Source organism: Anthonomus grandis (genome assembly GCF_022605725.1).
Source record: "Anthonomus grandis grandis chromosome 1 unlocalized genomic scaffold, icAntGran1.3 Chromosome55, whole genome shotgun sequence".
In the NCBI taxonomy this organism is placed as follows: Eukaryota; Metazoa; Arthropoda; class Insecta; order Coleoptera; family Curculionidae; genus Anthonomus; species Anthonomus grandis.
Genome location: NW_026088430.1, coordinates 1,742 through 22,768, shown reverse-complemented (window position 1 = coordinate 22,768; position 21,027 = coordinate 1,742). Strand labels below are relative to the sequence as shown.

Sequence of the window (21,027 nt, the reverse complement as noted above, 5' to 3'; positions counted from 1 at the left end):
ATAGCACTTTTTTTGTATTAAACATTTATTAATATACATAAATATAATTTTATCAAATTTAAATAAACAAACTGTGTTATAATATTATATATTAGCCATAAAACCAGCTATTATTCTTTCGTATTATTTTGGAAAACAATGATTTTTGAAAATTATTTCTTACTGGTAAGGTGTGTGGGGTGGGTGGGGGGGTAAGGCTAGGGTTAATTAAAAACGATTTTTTTGCAGAAAATTATTGCCTGAGAAAAAAATGCTACTTAAGAAAGTTATAGGCGATAAAAAAATATTTAGTTTTTGTATCTATACTTTTCGTACATAACCTTAAGGTTTTTTAGTAATACGTGAAAAAACATTATTTCATCTTTCGAAAGCCTATCACTATAAAATCATATAAAAATTGCAGTAATTGTCCCATTTTTTATCGCAAATAAGTGAAAATTCAGTTTTTATAAACTATTGGCATATTTATCAACCCGATATGGTCAAGGTATATTTATTAATCAGCTGTAGAATATACGATTCTGTTTACAAAAGTGAGATAATTTCGGAATTAAAAAAAATTGAAAAGGGATTTACTTGTATTACAGTTAGTGTAAAATTTGGGTATTTTAAAATTAAACTTACGTGAGTATTGACAATGTAATTCATTCAGCGAGCTTCACCATGTACACAGCAAGAGATTGAGAGTACCATGAAGCAAAAATGTTTACGATTTACTGTACTGACCCATCTAATAAAGATTAAGTTTACTCACCGGGGAACCTCGGTCCCCTTGATTCAGTCATGCCAACAACCATCAATGTCTGCTAATAATTTACATATATACATCTTCTTTCTTCGACAACTAGCTAGTGTCCCCTAAAATAGTTAAGGCTACCCCAGACGCTCCACTGCCGCTAAGCAGTAAGCATCTCAACACTCGGAAACTAAGATAACATATACCGAGATCTCAGAATCCAAATCCAAATATGTCAATCGAGAAGACAAGTGAGGGCCCTCTATAACTCACAAGACCAACTCGAAGGAACTGCGCGCTCAAAGGGCATTCCTGTGGATAGTTACACAATCGACCACAACCTGGTAATACCCCGCGATTAGTTTGTCAGTGTTTTAGCGGGCCGCTAAACAGCGACAATTTTTTTTCATGTTTTTAATTAAATTCCAACGTTATTGCAACGGACTATATTCACATTTAAAACTGTGTCTACGACGTTCGAGCGACGTTCACTACTACCCCCTAAGTTTTTTATTTTTTAATTTTTCAGTCAATTGGGGTCACTTTTCTGCATCTTCCAGGCAATTGAAATGGATTTCCTTACGTTTCAATTCTTTGTTCCATTGTTACGGTCACTGCTTAAAACTTTTCAGGTAGTTGAAGTGGGCTTTTCAAGTTCCTGGAATAATGTTTTATTTTTTCCAAATAACTAGGGTCATTTCCTGAATTTTCCAGGAATCATTTTCTACTATATATGTATATATATATGTCAGAAAACTCTTAAAACCTCAAATGTGATAAAAATTCACGATAAAAAAAGAATGATAAGAAAAACATTGTTTATCAAACAGTTTCTTTATACAATTTATATCCTTCAAAATCACTGCCGTGATAAATAAATAATTAATTATATTTTAAAGGTTTTAAAATCACTGATGTGGTAAACATATGATCATTTTCTATGGCTTAAAATCAATTATGTGATAAGTAAACTATGAATGTCTTGGGTCTTGTTGGGTCTTGGAGCTGTGATAAGCAAATTACTACTAAATTGAGATTAAAAATTTATAAATAAATTATCAATATTTTGAGTTAATAAGGGCGAAAAAAAAGAGATTTTATGCTGCAATATATACAATCAAGTCTTAATATATACAATTTAATTAGTGAAGACCTAATTTTACACCAAAATTAACGCCCTAGAGGATGCAGAGACAACGTTTTCTATCTCTCTAGTCATACGTCAATTAGACAACGGTGCAAAAATGTTGTTAATGAAATGGTGTTACTGTCTAAAACTGCACGGTATATTAACCATTTTTTAATAAACGGTTACAACAGAATATACAGGTTAGGGAATTAAAGATTATGCATTGTCCAATCAGACAGTATCATCGATCGTTTGATAGGTATCAGGTATATTTTTTATTTTCTACAGAATAACAATAAATTTTTAACGGAATATTCTATTTTTAGATGAAGCTTCTTTTCCATTACATAAGAAATACAATCCTTCTATTATTTTATAATAGTCTCGGAAAAATTATCCCATTGGTTTTTAATCCCGTATTCTCTAAAATTGAATGTTGAGCTGGTATTTTGACCGGCCATATTATAGGACTATTTTTAGTTAATGGCTTTTTAAACGTTCGAAAATATAGTGAATTTGAATAACATTCAAATTCACTCTGATTTAGACCTGGAATCGGTTTCTATTCTACAAGATGGCTGTTCTGCTTGTAATGCGATTAGGGTTAAAAAAAATTAACAAATATATTTTTTTTAATGTCTTATTAGTGGGACTATCGATACTAAATGGCCTCTTAGATCTCCAAATAAATGTCTCGAAATAAATTTCAGTTTTTATATTTATTTATTTATTTTTACGTGATCAACCCCAGTACAACAATAAATTAAATACAAAATCAATTGAACCTAACCATACTTAACAGTAAAATACTAACTATTAAGCAGTAATAAAGCCTACTTATAAATGTAAAATACCGAAAATAGTTTTATAACTTAAATCAATATTACAGAATTCTAAAAATACTAAAAACATACCCTACTAAAGTATAATATTCAGTATTGCACTAAAAAAAAAAAAATTAAACAATTTCTCTTATTTGACTCTTAAATCTATATAAGGAAATGCCCAAAATTTCAACCTCCTTAGTATTGACAATTCTTAGAGTTCTTTCAATAGGAGCATGTAATGCATAATTGGCGCTATGAAATGGTAATGAAAAGACACGATACTGCCTTAAATTCCTAGATGGAATATTAAATTGTATTGTCATCAGAAGTTCTGGACAAATTATCTGACATAATTTATACAAAAAAATCTGCATATATCCGTCTTTGTCTCAATGTCTTCATATTAAGCATTTCTAAAACAATATCATAAACATGAACATCCGGAATTCTTATTCGAAGTTTATAGAGACAAAACCTAATAAATTTGTTCTGAACTCTTTCCAAGGACAAGCAATTATTCATGTAAAAGGGCGACCATATCACTGAGCCATATTCCAGCAATGAAACAACCAATGACATGTATAACCTCTTACAGGTCTCTATAGAAAATTCTTTACAATTCCTTAGTACAAAACCCAGATTCTTAGAGGATTTGAGAACAATATTGTTTATGTGTGCATTAAAGTTTAAATGAACATCAAACGAGATACCAAGATCTTTAACTATGCTGCAATATTGAAGTGTACTTCCTTGAATGTTATATGAAGTGACATTCAAATGATGTAGTATGTAAAGCCTGCATCAGAACATTATTCGAGAAATGCCCAAACTTTCGCGTAATACTTTGCAAAATTTGATACAGTAATACTGTTATTCCTTTCAAAATCAGACGCTTACTAACGTCGCCTCGTATTAAAAAACAACAACATAGCAGGCGAGTATAGTGGAGCGCACCAAATTCATGCGTGCGCGTTTCCATAATTCGCCTCTAAGCATAATGATTGATTTCCCAACCTGTATGTGTGTATGAATCTGTTTTCTCAAAAATAAAAAACCTTCAGTAAATTTTACGTCAGTATTTTTTCCTTTTTCAATATATTATACAGTAACAAAGATACGAGGAGTGTTCGAAAATCTAGAATTTTTAAAAAGATTCTGTAGATTAAAAACTATGACAGCTGTCAAAGTTTTGATATAAGCGTGGTACTCCATAAAATGCTTGAAAATCGGACACCCTGTACTTAAACGTTTATGAAATAATAATTGTATATTATAAACTTTCTTGTTAAACGTGAACTATATATACCACGATATATGATATATAACCATATATGTATATCACGCGGACATTTCATCCGATATTTATAGTTGAATTAAACCAAAAATAAACGTTTATTTAGCCATCGTGTGTTGCTCGGGCAAGTCATTTGAAAAAAAAGAGACAAAATTCACCACCTCAGAATTCTCCCCCGGTGGGTCTGAACAAACACAATTATTATTTCTACTCTCCATAGTTCATCCCTGAAGCGATGATTCAGCATTGCGATAAAACGCAGAGAGTTCAACGAACCATATAAAAAAAAAATGAACACTGACTGCGTAAGACGAAGATTGACTTATTTATTGTAGAGAAAGGTCAAAATTAATCACTGAAATAATTAGGTAATGGACGGCGAGTAGCCTTTAACGACAAACAGATGTAATTATTCGCTTATTTCATAGTATAGCAACATCTGAATGTTTCCCACGTTTGCGTTTACTTGAAATCAAATCACAGGCTTGTGTTATGTTGCGTATAAATGTTCTTTTTGTTGCACACTTTAACTAGAATTTTTTTCAAATTTAAAAATAGTTTATTCAATAGTTAGAGCACATTTACAGTCTTACAACATTGCTTAACTATGAAAAACTAAACAATAACAGGTATAAATAAAACATGCTACTACAAAAAGAACATATGTACGCAATTAAAATAGTACTTATTAAAGAGCAACGTAAAATCTTCAATGAACATAATACGACACAAATACATAACGCGACTAAATATTATTTAGTATGGATACAGGCAAAAGAGGTTTTTATGTAAAGCTCGATTTCAATTTTCTATAATCAAAGCTCAAAATAAAGGCTTTTACGGTTTTTTCTAAACTTTGCTCTGAAGTGCATTAAATATTTTAAGATTAAATATTTTAGGTGCCATATAAGAAATGCACTTTTGAGAGACCCTATTAGATTTTTTTGGTATTTCAGCTACTATCTGTTTTATTTGTCTGGTTTCGTACATCTCTTTGTTAAGCAATTTTATTTGTTAAGGGTGTTTTGAAACATAGCATAAGAGTCTGGTCGATAATAAAGTTGCTTTACACTAAGAACACTTAACTCTTAAAATAATAAATCTGGTGGGTACATTCGGTTTTTATACACCATTTCTGTGTTTTTTCCACGCTACTTAATGCAGTTTCATAACTGATTCCCCATAAATTACTTTTATTCATATAAGACCTTAATTTGAAGTGATTGTTTTTCTTTGAAATAAATTAATGCTGAAGTATATTCCTCTTGATTATTTTTTACAATTCTTTACTAATTTAGTTTTTCCCTTTTTTTACTTTTAATAAATATGTGAATATTTTCTATTTGTCTAAAGTTTACTTTTGCATGACTGGATTAAAATTGAGAAATTATTTCACATCCATGTACTGGAATAGTTTCTTAAAAGCTTAGGAAGGAAGATATTTCCATAATATTTATATTTTCTATAAATAATAATAATGCTTCAAAGAGAGCAAATAAATTTGGCGAACTTAGCCCTACCAACTTTACTTAATATTTTCTAGCTTTAATCTAAAAGGTATATTCGGTAGAAATAAATCACAAAATAAATATAAAAAATATATGCGTATATTACAACATATTGTATGTATAAAAAAAAATTTACATGTATGTACAAGACAAAAAGAAGACCACCCGAGTTTAGTGAAAGTTATAAAATTCCCAAGATTGATTATTAAGGACATGTTCAGCTATTTTTATGGTGGTTTACCACCAGCCGCTGCTGCCTCCTCCGCTTTTCCAGCCGCTGCCGCCGCCACCACCGGAAGACCATCCGCTTCCGCCAGATGACCAACCACCACTGCCTCCACCGGATGACCATCCACCTGGCAACCGAATTAATCAACTTACTGATGACTAAAAAAATGGTTATTTAAGACGTACCGCCTCCGCCAGACTTCCATCCGCCGCCTCCATAACCGCCGCCGCCGCCTCCGTATCCACCGCCTCCGCCGCTCGGTACGATCACTTTAATGATTTTTACGGTTCCGCCGCCGCCGCCGCCGCCTCCGTATCCTCCACCTCCGCCGGATTTCCAGCCTCCGCCACCTGGAATTTTTGTATTAAAAAAAATTCTGTTAGGAAAATGAGTCATGTGATTGCAGTTTTATATTATTAAAAAGTAAGTGATTGGTCATATGTGTAGGAAAAAGTTAAATAATATGGGGCTTTTAAATATTTAAACCTAATTTTAAAGAATTCGACCAGTCTTTCCTAATCCATTTCTCGTTGCTTGTTTTTTTTTTGCTTTCCAAGAGCTTCCAGAAAATATGACAACTGTGTCATCTGTATATGATTTTAGTGATCCATTATTATTACTATATTAATATTCGTAACGGAATTAATATATGTTATCTTTATCTCTATTAGATGATTAAATGCACTCAACTGCATTAAAAAAAAAAATGTTGAAATCTTCTTCCAGGCAGTTGTGTTTAAGCATGCTGCTATCTTTTATCTTTGTCAGGTAGTTAAATGCACTCAACTATGTGGAAAAAAATTGAAATTTTCCTCCAGGCAGTTGTGTTCAAGCCTGTGGCTATTTTTTATCTTTGTCAGTTGGTTAAATGCAATCAACTGCCTGGAATAAATTAAAAATGCTCTCTATGAGGTGGTTAAATGCACTCAACTATGTGAAAAAAATTGAAATTTTCTTCCAGGCAGTTGTGTTTAAGCATGCTGCTGTCTTTTATCTTTGTCAGGTGGCTAAATGTACTCGACTGCCTTAAATAAATAAAAAATGCTGTCTTGCTTTCTGTGAGATGGTTAAATGCACTCGACTGATCTGGAAAAAATTTCAATATCTTTTAAGGCAATTGTGTTTAACCCTGTTACTATGACTTATCTGCTTCAGATGGCTAAATGCACTTGACTGCCTGGAATTAATTAAAAAATGGCTCTCTATGAGGTGGTAAAATGCACTCAACTATGTGAAAAAAATTGAAATTTTCTTCCAGGCAGTTGTGTTTAAGCATGCTATCTTTTATCTTTGTCAGGTAGTTAAATATACTCGACTGCCTCGAATAAATGAAAAATGATCCTTTGCTGTCTCTGATATGGTTAACTGCACTCAACTGCATGAGAAAAAATAAAATTATGATCCAAGCAGTTTTGTTCAAGCCTGAGATTATTTTTTTATCCTTGTCAGTTGGTTAAATGCACTCAACTGCCTGGAATAAATAAAAAAATGCTCTCTGTGAAATGGTTAAATACACTAAATTGATCTGGAAAACATTGCAATACCTCTTAAGGCAGTTGTGTTCAACCCTGTTACTATCTTTTATCTGCTTCAAATGGCTAAATGCACTCGACTGCCTGGAATTAATTCGGAAATTGCTCTCTATAAAGTGGTGGTTAAATGCACTCAACTATGTAAAAAGAATTTGAAATATTCTTCCAGGCAGTTGTGTTTAAAGATGCTTGCTATCTTTGTCAGGTGGTTAAATGCACTCGACTGCCTCGAATAAATAAAAAAATGCTCCTTTGCCATCCCTGATACATGAGAAAAAATAAGGTTATCATTCAAGCAGTTGTGTTAAAGCCTATAGCTTTTTTTTATCTTTGTCAGTTAGTTAAATGCACTCAACTGCCTGGAATAACTAAAAAATGCTTTCTATGAGATAGTTAAATGCACTTAACCGATCTAGAAAAAAGTTGAAATATTCTTCCAGGCAGTTGTGTTTAAGCATGCTGCTATCTTTTATGTGCTTCAGATGGCTAAATGCACTCGACTGCCTGGAATCAATTCAAAACTTGCTCTCTACGAGGTGGTTAAATGCACTCAACTGTCTGGAAGTAATAAAAAATGCTCTCTGGTGAGATGGTTAAATGCACTCGACTTCATGAAAAAAACATTTAAATATTTTTCAGATGTGTAAAATCCCTGTGTAATTCATAAAGACCTGTAACATCAAACTGCTCACTAACTGCATATAAATTTAAGTCACTTAAGAGCAGGGAGTCATACAGTGTCAAAAAGCCTGTGCTAAGTCTAGAAACACTGCTAAACATTCTTTGGTTTTTATGTAAATTTTCACTAAGAGTTGTTTGGTCAAACTGTTTATGGGATAATACATTATTTGCCTGTAAAAAAATTAATTAATAATTACTAATTTGGGTCTTATCATGAACTTTATAAATAGAGGTCCTAAAATTGCTAGGAACTATATATATCTGTTTTAAAAATCAATTTTGCTACATCAATGTAATACCTCATTTTATCCATCATATTAAAATAAGATATTTTTATCAATATTAGGTGTAGCATTTTGTGTATTGCTAATTTTATATTATAGTATGCTTATATACTTGCCTCCATATCCGCCACCACCACTTCCAATGTTCCATCCGCCTATATAGAAATCGATGAGAAATATTAATAATTTTTATGTATATTATTAAATGATTGTTCTACTTACCGCCTCCGCCGGACCATCCGCCTCCGCCACCTCCGGATTTCCATCCACCGCCGCCTCCATAACCGCCGCCTCCGCCGCCGCCGTAGCCTCCACCTCCGCTAAGGTAGCCAGCTGAAAATATTAATTTAATTTTGAAAAATCGATTTATATTGTTTTCCAAAGGGTCCGAACAGTTTTATGTAAGACAAATAATGTCTAAAGTATATATTTTTTTTAATGGTGCATTGTCCAGCTACAAAAATTTCAGTTTTTTATTAGTAAGAGGAACTTTGATATCAAATTCTTGGAGTATGTTTGAGGTGATTTTTGAATGAATAAACTTATGTACGAAAAAGTCAACAATTATAGAGAAGGAATATTAAAAGTATTTCCTCGTATGAACTATTAATAATTTGTAAAAATACCATCAGCAAAACTTGATACTGATGACTCAGAGTAACTCTGGAAATATTTAAAGTGGATGCAGTTTTTCTCATTTAGAATTACCTTCGCTCAGCTTCGCAGCGGCAATCACTACTAACAAACACACAAACACCTAAAACCAAATTAAAAAAATAAACATTAAATATCAAATATTCAAAACTATATTTTTTGAATACCTTCATGATTAAGCCAAAAAAGCGGATTGACTTATAGCACCTAAACCGGGATGGGCTTTATATATGTATCGTCGAGATTCGGAGGAACCTTGGTGGGTCCTCCTTCTTCCTTTCTAATAATAATTTTGTATCTTGTTTGTGCATCCCATCCCCCCGATTGCGCCACACTCTCGATTCCCCAAACTTGAATTACAATAATAATTATTATTATGTATAGTCGCCGGACGGTTTTGTTTAATGGCGCTTCTTATACTTACATCCAGTCCGATGTAATCTGTTCGGTGTTTGCACAACGGTACCGGCATTATGCGGTACGATTTCTTAACATTTCATTTATTTTTAAAAAAGTGAAGGTAAAACAACATAAATTTGTTGCATTTTGCACACTACCGGTGCTTTTATGGCTTATCTATGGTAATAAATAATTAATAGGTTGGGCGGATGATGTACCGGGAATGAGCCCGATTATTTTTTATGAGACTTGAATAGTTATAGTGTATTATATATTGAAATTAAAATTCTACATATGTACGGTGCAAACTATATACAAAAGTGTGTTTTAATTTATATTTAATATTTTATTTTTTATAGTTATCATATCCGAGGAAGCGTTAGGGAGATAAGAAAAAATGTTTTCTCTCCACACAAAAAAGGAAAGATAAATCTTTTTAATAATTAAAAAAAGATGCGGTTAAATCCACTTTTGATAAGTAAAAAGACGACAAATTAAATCACTTTTTTGCCTAAAAACCTTTTTACCCAGTTCCAGGCAATTTATTTAATTTTTTTTTTAAATCAACTTAATTAGATTTTTTAACTATTCCCAGGATAGAAGTCTTAATTCACTCTAGGCAACTGAATACTAAACAAACTATTTATTCCAAGGTATTTGAAATCGTAAGCAGCTCTTTAAGGTTTTTACACTTTTTAATTTCCAGGCAATTTATTTATTTTTTTTAATATAAATCTTAATTTTTCTTACTAAAAATGACATAATTATTGGCATGCAAAGATTTAAAAAAAAAAAACGAGAAAATAGGGGAGAGAAAAATTAGTTGCGAATGCAAAATGTATTTAATCCAATGTAAAAACGGTTTCACAACTGCTTAAATCCGTTAAATTTGATTGATCTCAAAATCCAATAAAATAAACGTCAAATTGAGAATATTGTATAGACGTGCTACACCTAGCAGAGATTCGAAATAAAAACGAAATCCATCAAACTGGACTAAAACAAGAATAAATTTAAAAGTGATTGTTCCTAAATTCCAGATCCCTGGTATAAAACTCTCCGATTATTTAGAATAGCAAAAACCAAAAAACAAAGTCGTAGATTATAACTCAGATAACCCCTAATTACTTAGGATAGCTCTCAGAGTACTTGGAAGATTATTCCAGGCATTTCAAGTAATTCAGATCCTTTGAATAAGACTTTCAATTTATCTATAATTGCAAGACTTAACAGAAAGAGTCATAGATTGACTTAGATTAGTCTGAGTTGCGTGAAAGGGTTCTTAGAATACTTAAAAGGTTATTCCAGGCACTCCAAGTGATTCAGAGGCCTTGAATAAGACTTTAATTTTATTTATAAATGCAAGATCTAACAGAGAGTAACATAGATTAACTTAGATTACCCTGTATTGCGTGAAAGGGTTCTTAGAATACTTAAAAGGTTATTCCAGGCACTCCAAGTGATTCAGATGCCTTGAATAAGAATTTCAACTTATTTATAATTGCAAGATCTAATAAAGAGTATCGTAGATTAACTTAAATTACCCTGAATTGCGTAAAAAAATTGTCAGAGTACTTGAAATATTATTCCAGGCACCTCAAGTGATTCAGATCCCTTGAATAAGACTTTAAAGTTATCTATTTTTCCAAGATTTAACAGAAAGTATCGTAGATTAACTCAGATTACTCTGAATTGCGTGAAAAAATTGTCAGAGTACTTAAAATATTATTCCAGGCACTTCGAGTGATTCAGATCCCTTGAAGAAGACTTTTAATTTATCTATAATTCCAAGATTTAACAGACAGTATCGTAGATTGACCTAAATTACTCTGAATTGCGTGAAAGGGTTCTTAGAATACTTGAAAGATTATTCCAGGCACTTCAGATGATTCAGATGCCTTAAAGAAGACTTTGAATTTCGCTGTTATTGCAAGGTCTAACAGAAAGCATCATAGATTGACTTAGATTACTCTGAATTGCGTGAAAGGCTTCTTAGAATATTTGGAAGATTATTCCAGGCATTTCAAGTGATTCAGTTCCCTTGAATAAGACTTTCAATTTATCTATAATTGCAAGACTTAACAGAAAGAATCATAGATTGACTTAAATTACTCTGAATTGTGCGAAAGAATTCTCAGAGTACTTGGAAGATTATTCCAGGCACTTCAACTAATTCAAATCCCTTGAATAAGACTCTCAATTTACCTATAATTGCAAGACTTAACAGAATCATAGATTGGCTTAAATTACTCTGAATTGCGTGAAAGGATTCTTAGAATACTTAATAGATTATTCCAGGCACTCCAAGTGATTCAAATCCCTTGAATAAGACTCTCAATTTATCTATAATTGCAAGACTTAACAGAAAGAGTCATAGATTGACTTAAAGTACTCTGAATTGCGTGATAGGGTTTTTAGAATACTTGAAAGAATATTTCAGGCATTTCAAGTGATTCAGTTCCCTTGAATAAGACTCTCAATTTATCTATAATTGCAAGACTTAACAGAAAGAGTCATAGATTGACCTAAATTACTCTGAATTGCGTGAAAGGGTTCTTAGAATACTTGAAAGATTATTCCAGGCACTCCAAGTGATTCAGATGCCTTGAATAAGACTTTCAAGTTCTAACAAAAAGAATCGTAGATTAACTTAGATTACTCTGAACTGCGTAAAAAAATTGTCCTTAGAATATTATTCCAGGCACTTCAAGTGATTCAGATGCCTTGAAGAAGACTCTCAATTTATCTATAATTGCAATATCAATAAAAGAGAGTCTAGATTAACTCAGATTACCTACGCTCAAAAGATAAATATCTGGAATATAATAAGGAATTAATTAAAATATATTACTTTACAAGCCTGGAAAATATGCAACTTTTTTGAATCATTAGAATACACAAATTATATCAGAGATCTGAAATAAAACGAAAAATTAATTAAAATGCTTAATGAGCATAAAAATAATTATTTACCACTTATAATGAAACAAATACCACTTTTTCGTCGGATATATGGACCGCCGGTGAGTTAGGTAATTATGTACTTTTGCAACGTTAATTCGTACGTATATGTTACCTAAATAAAATGGTCTAAAATGGCCATAAATTGGCAAGAGTGACTTTCACAGAAGTTGTATGTGTAACACCGATATTTATCGACTGTGCTTTATACGATGCAATAATAATATGAAGTCGATATGGATTTTTTTATTTTTTAAAAGATTTATAGGATTTAGATAATTATGGAGCCCTATTCTTGAGAACGACCATTAGATATTAAATTAATTTCAGTCATGTGAACATCAAAACTATATTAGAAAACCATTATATGTTACTAGTAATTTTAATATTATTTTTACTATACTAGCATTGACATAAAAACTTCGCGTTGATTTAAAACAGTGTCAACAAGTCTGAGATTTAAAAAAAATATATAATAAGCACCCATACATTTTCGAGATTACACTTATTCGATTATGCCTTGTGCAAGAATCATTTTTAAATAAATCTTCTCACAGCCAATTTACGGAGGATTGCGTAATGATAATAAAACTTGAGCCTTGAGTATTGACCACCGATACTTTATTTGTTACTTTTTAATTCCAATGGCAAACAGTTTAATTGTTTAAGTATGAAAATTTTAAATATTTGTAAATCTTGATAAAAATATACCTATTCAAACAAGGTATATTAAAATGATCTTTTTTCATTATATAAGAATGAATGTTTCACTTAAAATCCTTCGTGTGAATACACCAAAAAAAAAATCCAAAGTAATTTTTTATGTGGTAACACACCGCGTTTGCATCTCATCATGTACAGCAATTAGCCTCTGAAATAAATATAAGTAAGTGAGAAAAAATAAATAAATTTCAAAATCTGCTTTTGTGCATTAATTACGCTTATTTGCATGGCCTCTTTAGTTTTATTACCTTCCTTCTAACTAATGGATGACCTAGGCGGAAATTCTATATTTCATTTGGGTTCTTTGTTGCTCGCTCTTTATTTGAAAACGAACGTACCAAGGCGAAAACTATTAAGTAATTACAAAGATTAGTTTTTTTTCTATAAAGAAAAATATTGAATTGTATAGGTTTGTACTCATCCTGGGTATCGGGATGTTAATACTAAATAAATAAACTTTGTTCAGATGATGTTTTTGTTGTAATTGTATTAAGTTTTGTGTAAAAAGTAACTGGATCAAATAGTATTCCTTGATTTAAAAGAGGGTTTTTTTTTAACAAATTCTAAACGTAATCAATAGGATTTAAGTCAGGGGATTGCACAGGTCATGAATCAAAAAGTTCAATAAAGCATACAGGGTGTTTCAGAACTATGGGATCAAACTTCTAGGGGTTGTTCAGTGCAACAGTAGAATCCATTTGAGTATAGGAACCCATATCCGGTATTGTGTCACTACGCCACTACGGCCCTAAGACGCGTTTAAATTTAGGATCTGATGCATTTATTTTTACCTTTTGTATATGATACCATCACAACAATTGTTCAAAAAGTGTCAATTAAGTCTAGCTCTGATTCTACTGGAGTTTCGTAGACTAAAGACTTTACATGTCCCCACAAGAAAAAATCGAGCGACGTTAAATCGGGTGACCTAGGAGACCAAAAAACTGCTCCACCTCTGGAAATCCAACGGTGCCCAAACCGCTGAGCCAAATACTCGCGTACTTGCACAGCAAAGTGAGCCGGTGATCCATCATGCTGAAACCACATTTGCTGTCTAACGTTAAGTGGAACATTTTCAAGTCGTTCTGGGAGAACTTGCCACGCCGATGAACCGCATAAACTTTTTGTATCCAGGATGCTGTCGTTCGGGATAACGCTCATGATACAACCGCGATGCTGCTCGTGCATTGCAGTTTGTTGCTCCGTATGCCAAATGCTAATCTGCCAATTCTTGATTGGTAAAGTTTTCCATTAGCAATAAATGTTTAAAAATTGTAAGCTATAAAATTTTTAAACATGACATTGATAAGCGTTGATTTTAAACAATTGTTGTTATGGTATCATGTACAAAAGGTAAAAATAAATGCAGCAGATCCTATTTAGGTAATTAATGTTTTTTATAAATTTTAACGCGTCTTAGGGCCATAGTGACGCATTTCCGGATATGGGTTCCTATACTCAAATGGATTCTTCTGTTGCACTGAACAACCCTCAGAAGTTTGATCTCATATTTCACCATCGTTCGACCTTTCTCAATAATGAACTAATATAAAGTAATATATTTCCTATAATTTTTTTGAGTGCCTGGAAAAACTTAAGGATTTAATTTTTTTCCAGTTTCTAGTAGAAATATATAAAAGTACCTGAAAACCAATGAGCGGATGCCTTAAAGGAAAATGTGGATATTCGGGAGTTTTTTATACTTTCAGACACCAACATGTATTTCTTAAACATTTTCTCCGGAAATTAAAAAAAGCCTTAAGAGGTGGTGAGGAGGTACCTGAAAGCTCCAGCTTTTGGTATTTATTAAAATTTTCGATCAGTTCCAGGTACCTTCTCATTAATTTCTAGTGTCTGGGCCTGGAATAAATTAGTAACTCAATTTTTTATATTCCCCAAAAGACGTTTATCTTTGCTTGATTTGCTGAAGGCAGTTTTTCACTTCTGCACCGTTTTAAACTATATAAAATAATAAAAATAAAAAATTAGATTCGAATGGACTGGCAAAAATAAATAATTGCTTAACGCGCTAAAAAGTATCATGGAAAATTGTAATGAAATGGTACTTCTTGTTTATTTAAAGCTGAAACACTTTACAGTGGATTTAGGCGATATTACGGGCTTGAATTATCATATTAAGATAATAATAACTAATAATACTATATAAGAGAAATATATTTGAATTATTCACTCATTATATTCGCATTGCTTGGACACATAAACCATCTTAATCAATATTTTCATTTGATTATATTGGTTAGATGAGAAGAAAAACAGAACGATCCTAAAGCAAAATTACAAAAGAGGAAACCATAAAATGTTAGAAAAGTGGGAAACGAAACCTGAGAAAGCTACCTTGAAAAGCCTCAAAATATATAGTTTGCTCAATAAAAAGTAAATTACTGATAACAAATGAAATTATTTCCATAAAAAGAGAAAATCTAATTTCTATTCATTTTAGTTTTGATATTATATACAGGGTTATATATTTACCATAAAAAATGTATTAACAATAACACGAACGGAATCAGGAATCGAACTTATTGTTGTACACGGTAATGCATTGTATAGAGCAAACTTCTGATGATGTTTAAGATCTTATCAGCTCTTGAATCTCCATTTTCAAGATCATTTATTCAATATTCTTACTAAAGCTATTTATAACACATTAGATATATTTTACAAAGTAACTTTTTATAGGCTCTACATTTTTTAATGTTAGATATTGTCAGAATCTCCAATTTATTCCAAGCCATTCACATAAACCACAATTATGGTAAATAACATGAGTCCATCGGATAGATGTAGCAAGAACAACTAATATCACTTCATTAGCTCCTAAAATACATACGATTCCAAATCAAATTAAAACAAAATGTAAGGATTGGATTTACGATTCAAAATTTATTTAATTAGATACTCGTTATACGCTAGACAAGTAACTGGTTACCAACCAAAAATAAACACCAAATTAAAACAGACGTTTTACCAACGTTTCTACTTGTAAGAGTCTATCCAAAAATTGATTCAATAGGGAGTATTGAACCTGGTTTTGCTAGGATTAAGTCTACATATTTGTTCAAAGTAAAATTAAAGGAGTGGTTAAAGGAGTTGAACATAACATCGAATTTTAAGAAGGAAAGTTCAAATAAACTTTTGAGCTACTGAGGGTTAAAAGTTGTCACTCTTAGAAACAAATTTAGGAGACCTTGTATGAAATTTTTAACTATTTAAGTACCGTTAGACTTCTAGAATTAGAGTTGTTATACTGTAATGTTGAAATAATGTACCACACGTTTTTATTTCTTTTTCGCGGTAATTGTATGCCGGACGAAAAATAGTCGAGAAATCAAATTTGCCCTAAAAAATAACTAGTTTTCGTTCCTGTACGGACGCCACTAATTAAACTTTAAAAAATCTCCTACATCAAAAAATAGCCGTCGATACTGAGAGTGTGTATGCTAAACTACATAAACAAATCTAGAAAGTTAATAAAGTTATTAAGAAGAAACGTTTTTCTGTGTAACACCCTATATTTAGCTACGAATGCATCGTATATTATATAAATAAAACAACAAATTAAAAAATTATAACAAATATATTCATAACAATTTGCACATCGTATATAAAAACTGAAAACCCCATTTACTAACGTTTACATGGAACAAATAAATGCATATCAGATCGAGAATCATATTCCGAAAAGTAGATGCGCGCGCACTCCCTCCCTCCCTACGTAATAACAACCTTGCAAGTCTTTTTTTATCAACTGTGAAATTTCACATGGTTCTTTCTACAGATGATGATGATGCCACGATAAAAACATCCAGGCACAACACTATTAATTAATATTATTAATAATAATAATAATCGCCGCGGCCAAAAGATTTAAAACAATTTTTTTGACAACACAGCTACGAGTCACAGTCACGGGTATAGTCTTCCCTATAGAAGACTACAAAATTTGGTTGGCATCTATCGCCTTAAGTCGGTTTACATCATGCCGCCCATGCCTCCCATACCGCCCATTCCGCCGCCCATGCCCGTCGGAATCGCCGGTTCTTCTTTTGGAATTTCCGTGATTACCGCCTCGGCTGTCGTCAGTAAGGAGGCTACACCGGAGGCATCTACCAAAGCTGTCCTCACCACCTACGCATATTAGCAACAATTTATTTATTAACCATCATAAAAAAAAAAATACATTGACATAATTATTCTAAGTACAAAAGACAAATCCATGTCCAATCTTCCCATCCAAAATTAGGCATAGAAATGAGAAAAATGTAGTTGTGATTCAACGTGATAACGAGGGTAATTTTTTTTTTTGCTACGCATATTTAGCCTTTCATTTATTTCGTTCGGTTTAAGAGAAATTCGCTCCCAAAGCCGTATTTCAAAAAATATGAGTCGCAAACATAAATTTTGTAATTTTTAAATTCTTTGAATATCCGAAAAGCCAAACAGAATCCAGAGGTATTATCGCAGAAATTCATAGATGAAAGCACTAAGCTTTCGTGAGTTAGATAGTTTCTATGTAGATGTAAGTTTAGACTTTACATACTCTTTATACCTCATTTTACTGTCAATAATCAAGCTTAAATTTTCAGCAGAGTTTTTTTGTTGATATCAAAATAGAACTAAGTTCTCTGTTAAGGTTTTCAAGAACATTATTTTTCATGCTTTCAGTATGGAATACTAAAGCAACCGATTTTACTAAATTAATTATTAGCATGTGCTTGAAATAGGTTTTTTAGATCAGATTCAATTCAAGCATTGGATTCCAGAAATTGGCTGTGTGCGTGAGTGTCGTTTGCGCAAATATCATGGTTACAATATTTTAATGGTTTAAATAATAAGTAAAAAACGAAGAAATCGATTCAATGGGTTATTCTCCAAGCAACACGTCATATATTATTATCGTTAAATATACATTTATTCAACGATTCTTTAGTAAAATTTTGATTTTGGTATATTTACTAAACCATAGGATATACATATATCATATTATTTTAGAAGAACAATGATTTTTGAAAATAAACGTTTTTTTTTGCAGAATATAATTGCCTCAGAAAAAAATGTTTTTTTAAAAAATTTATAGATGTTAAAAAACCTATAGTTTGTGTCTATACTTTTCTCACATAACCTTAAGGTTTTTAAGTAAAACGTAAAAAAAACCCTTTTTATTTTATTTTTTGAAACCATGACGTATTGCTATGAAAATTGCAGTAGTTGTGCCATTTTTTTTTAATCGCATAAGAAGTGGAAAGTAAGTTTTTTTAAGACAAATCATTAAATTTCAGTTTTTTTTTTTTGGTTATAGACAACTTTTCATTACCTATATTCAAAAATAGTTTTTAAATTAAACCCGTATTTGGTCAAGGTATATTTATTAAACTGCAGAAAATACGTATATCATATACAATTCTGTTTAAACAAAGGGAGCAAGTTTTGTCATTTAAACAAATTAACAATGGATTTACATGGCTAGTCTTTACATTCAATCACTACACACCAAATATGTGATAAAATGGCTTCGACATCGCATATATGCCACTGCGTAGGATACGATATACTTTTCATACACTTATATATCTTATTAAATTAATACCAGATTATTTTTCGATTGAACTGCCTCAGTTACCTGAAATTCTAAAAATTTTATTTTCGAATTCCAGGCAGTTGTAATAATTCCCGAATGTGGTCTCAATTGCATCGAATTTTTAAAATTTGTAATTCCAGGCAGTTGTCGTAGTTTCCGGACTGAATTCCAACTGCCTGGAATTCTTCAACCATGATTTTATTTAATTTTATTCTTTGATTCCAGGCCGTTGAACTGTCTCAATTACCTGGAATTTCGACATTTTTATTTTTTACAATTCCAGGACATGGATTTAATTGTCTGAAATTCTTGATCCACGATTTTATTTCATTTGTAATTCCAGGCAGTTATGGTAATTCCCAGACCGGGTCCCAACAGCCTGGAATTTTTGAACCACGATTTTCTTTTATTTTATTCTTTGAATCCAGACAGTTGAGCTGTCTCAATTGCCTAAAATTCCAGGTATTTGAAGTTATGCTGGGATGTGGGTTCAACTGCCTGAATTTCTTGAACCACGATTTTATTTAATTTGTAATAATAATTGTTTAAAATTCTTTCTAACATAAATAGTAAAACCTTTGGTAATGATGAACTTAATATAAATTTAATATTTACTTATCTGTCCAATAATTCTGACCGTTTACGCATATCCTAAAACTTTATATTGAAAAGTCATATTTTATTCTCAAATGCAAAAAAACTAATGTGTCACTTCCAAAAGTTAGTAATCCAAATGACTTTTGGTGATTACGTTTAATTATAGACGATATTACCAACTCTCGAATTATCACAACTGCCTGGAATTACAAATTAAATAAATAAAATCGTGGTTCAAGAATTCCAGGCAGTTGTTATAATTCCTGGAGTTGGTCCCAACTGCCTGGAATTCTTGATCCATAATACTGTCTTATCTTATTCTTTGATTCCAAGCTATTAAACTTTCTCAATTTCCTGGAATGTCAAAATTTTAATTTTTGAATTCCAAGACATGGATTTAATTGCCTGAAATTCTTGATTTACGATTTTATTTAATTTGTTATTTCAGGCAGTTGCATCGAATTTTTAATTTATAATTTTTTTAATCTGTAATTTTAGGCAGTTTCCGGACTTAATCCCAACTGCCTGGAATTCTTGAACCACGATTTTATTTAATTTGTAATTCCAGGCAGTTGTGATAATTCGAGAGTTGGTAATATCGTCTATAATTGAACATATTAGTCATTTGGATTACTAACTTTTGGAAGTGACACATTAGTTTTTTTGCATTTGAGAGTAAAATATGACTTTTCAATATAAAGTTTTAGGATATACGTAAACGGTCAGTGTTATTGGACAGATAAGTAAATATTAAATTTATATTAAGTTCATCATTACCAAAGGCTTTACTATTTATGTTTAAAGAATTTTAAACACAATATATTTCAGTATGAACATGTGGTCTGATACTTGAATATCTCGTATTCTCTTCATATTCACAAAACGGGGAACTCTTTCGACACAAACAAGATGTTTTCTTAAAATCCTCAAAATGTGCGTGTGGATTTCCTTTAAGAAAACATCTTCTTTATAAACTATTCCCTGTCTTCTATCTAAATCTTTTGACATACCTTCGTTGGGTCAATGATGCCCCGCTCAAACATGTTGACGTACTCGTTGTTCAACGCGTCATAACCGTAGTCTCCGCTTTGTTGTTCGACCTTGGCCACCACGGCAGCACCGTCGACACCCGCGTTCTTTGCAATAGTCATGCACGGGATTTTTAGGGCGCGTTTTACAATTTCGATACCTAAAAATCGAAGCAATTAGAACTCTAATAAAATTTCTATTGGATCACGAAGTATATCATCAGCCAGTCAAGGTGACTACTCCAAAAAGCAGGAGCAGTTCTTGAACTTCCCATAAAACATGGCATCATATAAATTGTATTAGCAAAAGTGGTTCAAGTAAAGCAATGAATGACCATAATGTCACGGTTAATTTTTCATACTGATCGTCGTTTGTAAAGAAAAGAGAGCTAACCGTAAACCAACGCATCTTAATTTTATTTATTTATTGTACTCATTACAAACACCAACTAGGGTAATCACAAGTAATGGAATAGAAAACATATGTAGTAAAATTTAACAAGGTACCTAATAAAAACACTTTAAAGGAATATAAAAAAGAAATTATGAAACTAAACCTGACTAACATACAAATTACTTCAACTTCTTGATAAAGTCACTTCTGGTTATGTTAAAAATATCAATGTTGATTTGCCTGAGGATTTAGTTACAAATCAATATCATTCTGTTCTATTGGAGATCCGCCACCTAAATCTATACTAATCTGTGTGGATTTGCAAAATTCCTAATCATCCAATAAGGGTAAAGAGAGGAGTGGTCAAAATATTATAGAATCGTGCAAACATTATACCACAAATCTTATTTTACCATTCATTCCATGTTTGTCTGACAAAATCAGAAGAATTC

At 31.7% G+C, this 21,027-nt stretch overlaps 2 protein-coding genes across 4 annotated transcripts; both read right to left on the bottom strand.

Moving 5' to 3' along the window:
- Window positions 1-5,571: 5,571 nt before the first annotated feature.
- LOC126749435 (uncharacterized) lies at window positions 5,572-9,536 on the bottom strand. 3 transcript variants are annotated; one of them, XM_050459131.1, is made up of 8 exons: window positions 9,299-9,536; window positions 9,042-9,224; window positions 8,929-8,977; window positions 8,443-8,553; window positions 8,337-8,375; window positions 6,026-6,073; window positions 5,909-5,935; window positions 5,572-5,850 (listed from the first exon to the last, which is right to left on the bottom strand). In XM_050459131.1, the coding sequence occupies exons 2-8, from the start codon at window positions 9,045-9,047 to the stop codon at window positions 5,732-5,734; spliced, it is 399 nt and encodes a 132-aa protein (XP_050315088.1). In that variant the 5' UTR covers window positions 9,048-9,224; window positions 9,299-9,536; the 3' UTR covers window positions 5,572-5,731. The 3 variants fall into 3 exon arrangements, with proteins under 3 accessions (XP_050315088.1, XP_050315087.1, XP_050315086.1); XM_050459130.1 differs by lacking the exon at window positions 5,909-5,935 and having other exon boundaries at window positions 5,969-6,073; window positions 9,299-9,531; XM_050459129.1 differs by having other exon boundaries at window positions 5,909-6,073; window positions 9,299-9,490.
- A 7,000-nt stretch (window positions 9,537-16,536) lies between these two features.
- On the bottom strand, window positions 16,537-20,349 carry LOC126749436 (heat shock protein 60A-like; the record flags this gene model as incomplete). The annotated part of the gene is made up of 2 exons (XM_050459132.1): window positions 16,537-17,106; window positions 20,164-20,349. Coding segments are annotated over 2 exons (342 nt in total), but the record flags the coding sequence as incomplete, so codon positions are not given.
- Window positions 20,350-21,027: the final 678 nt, after the last annotated feature.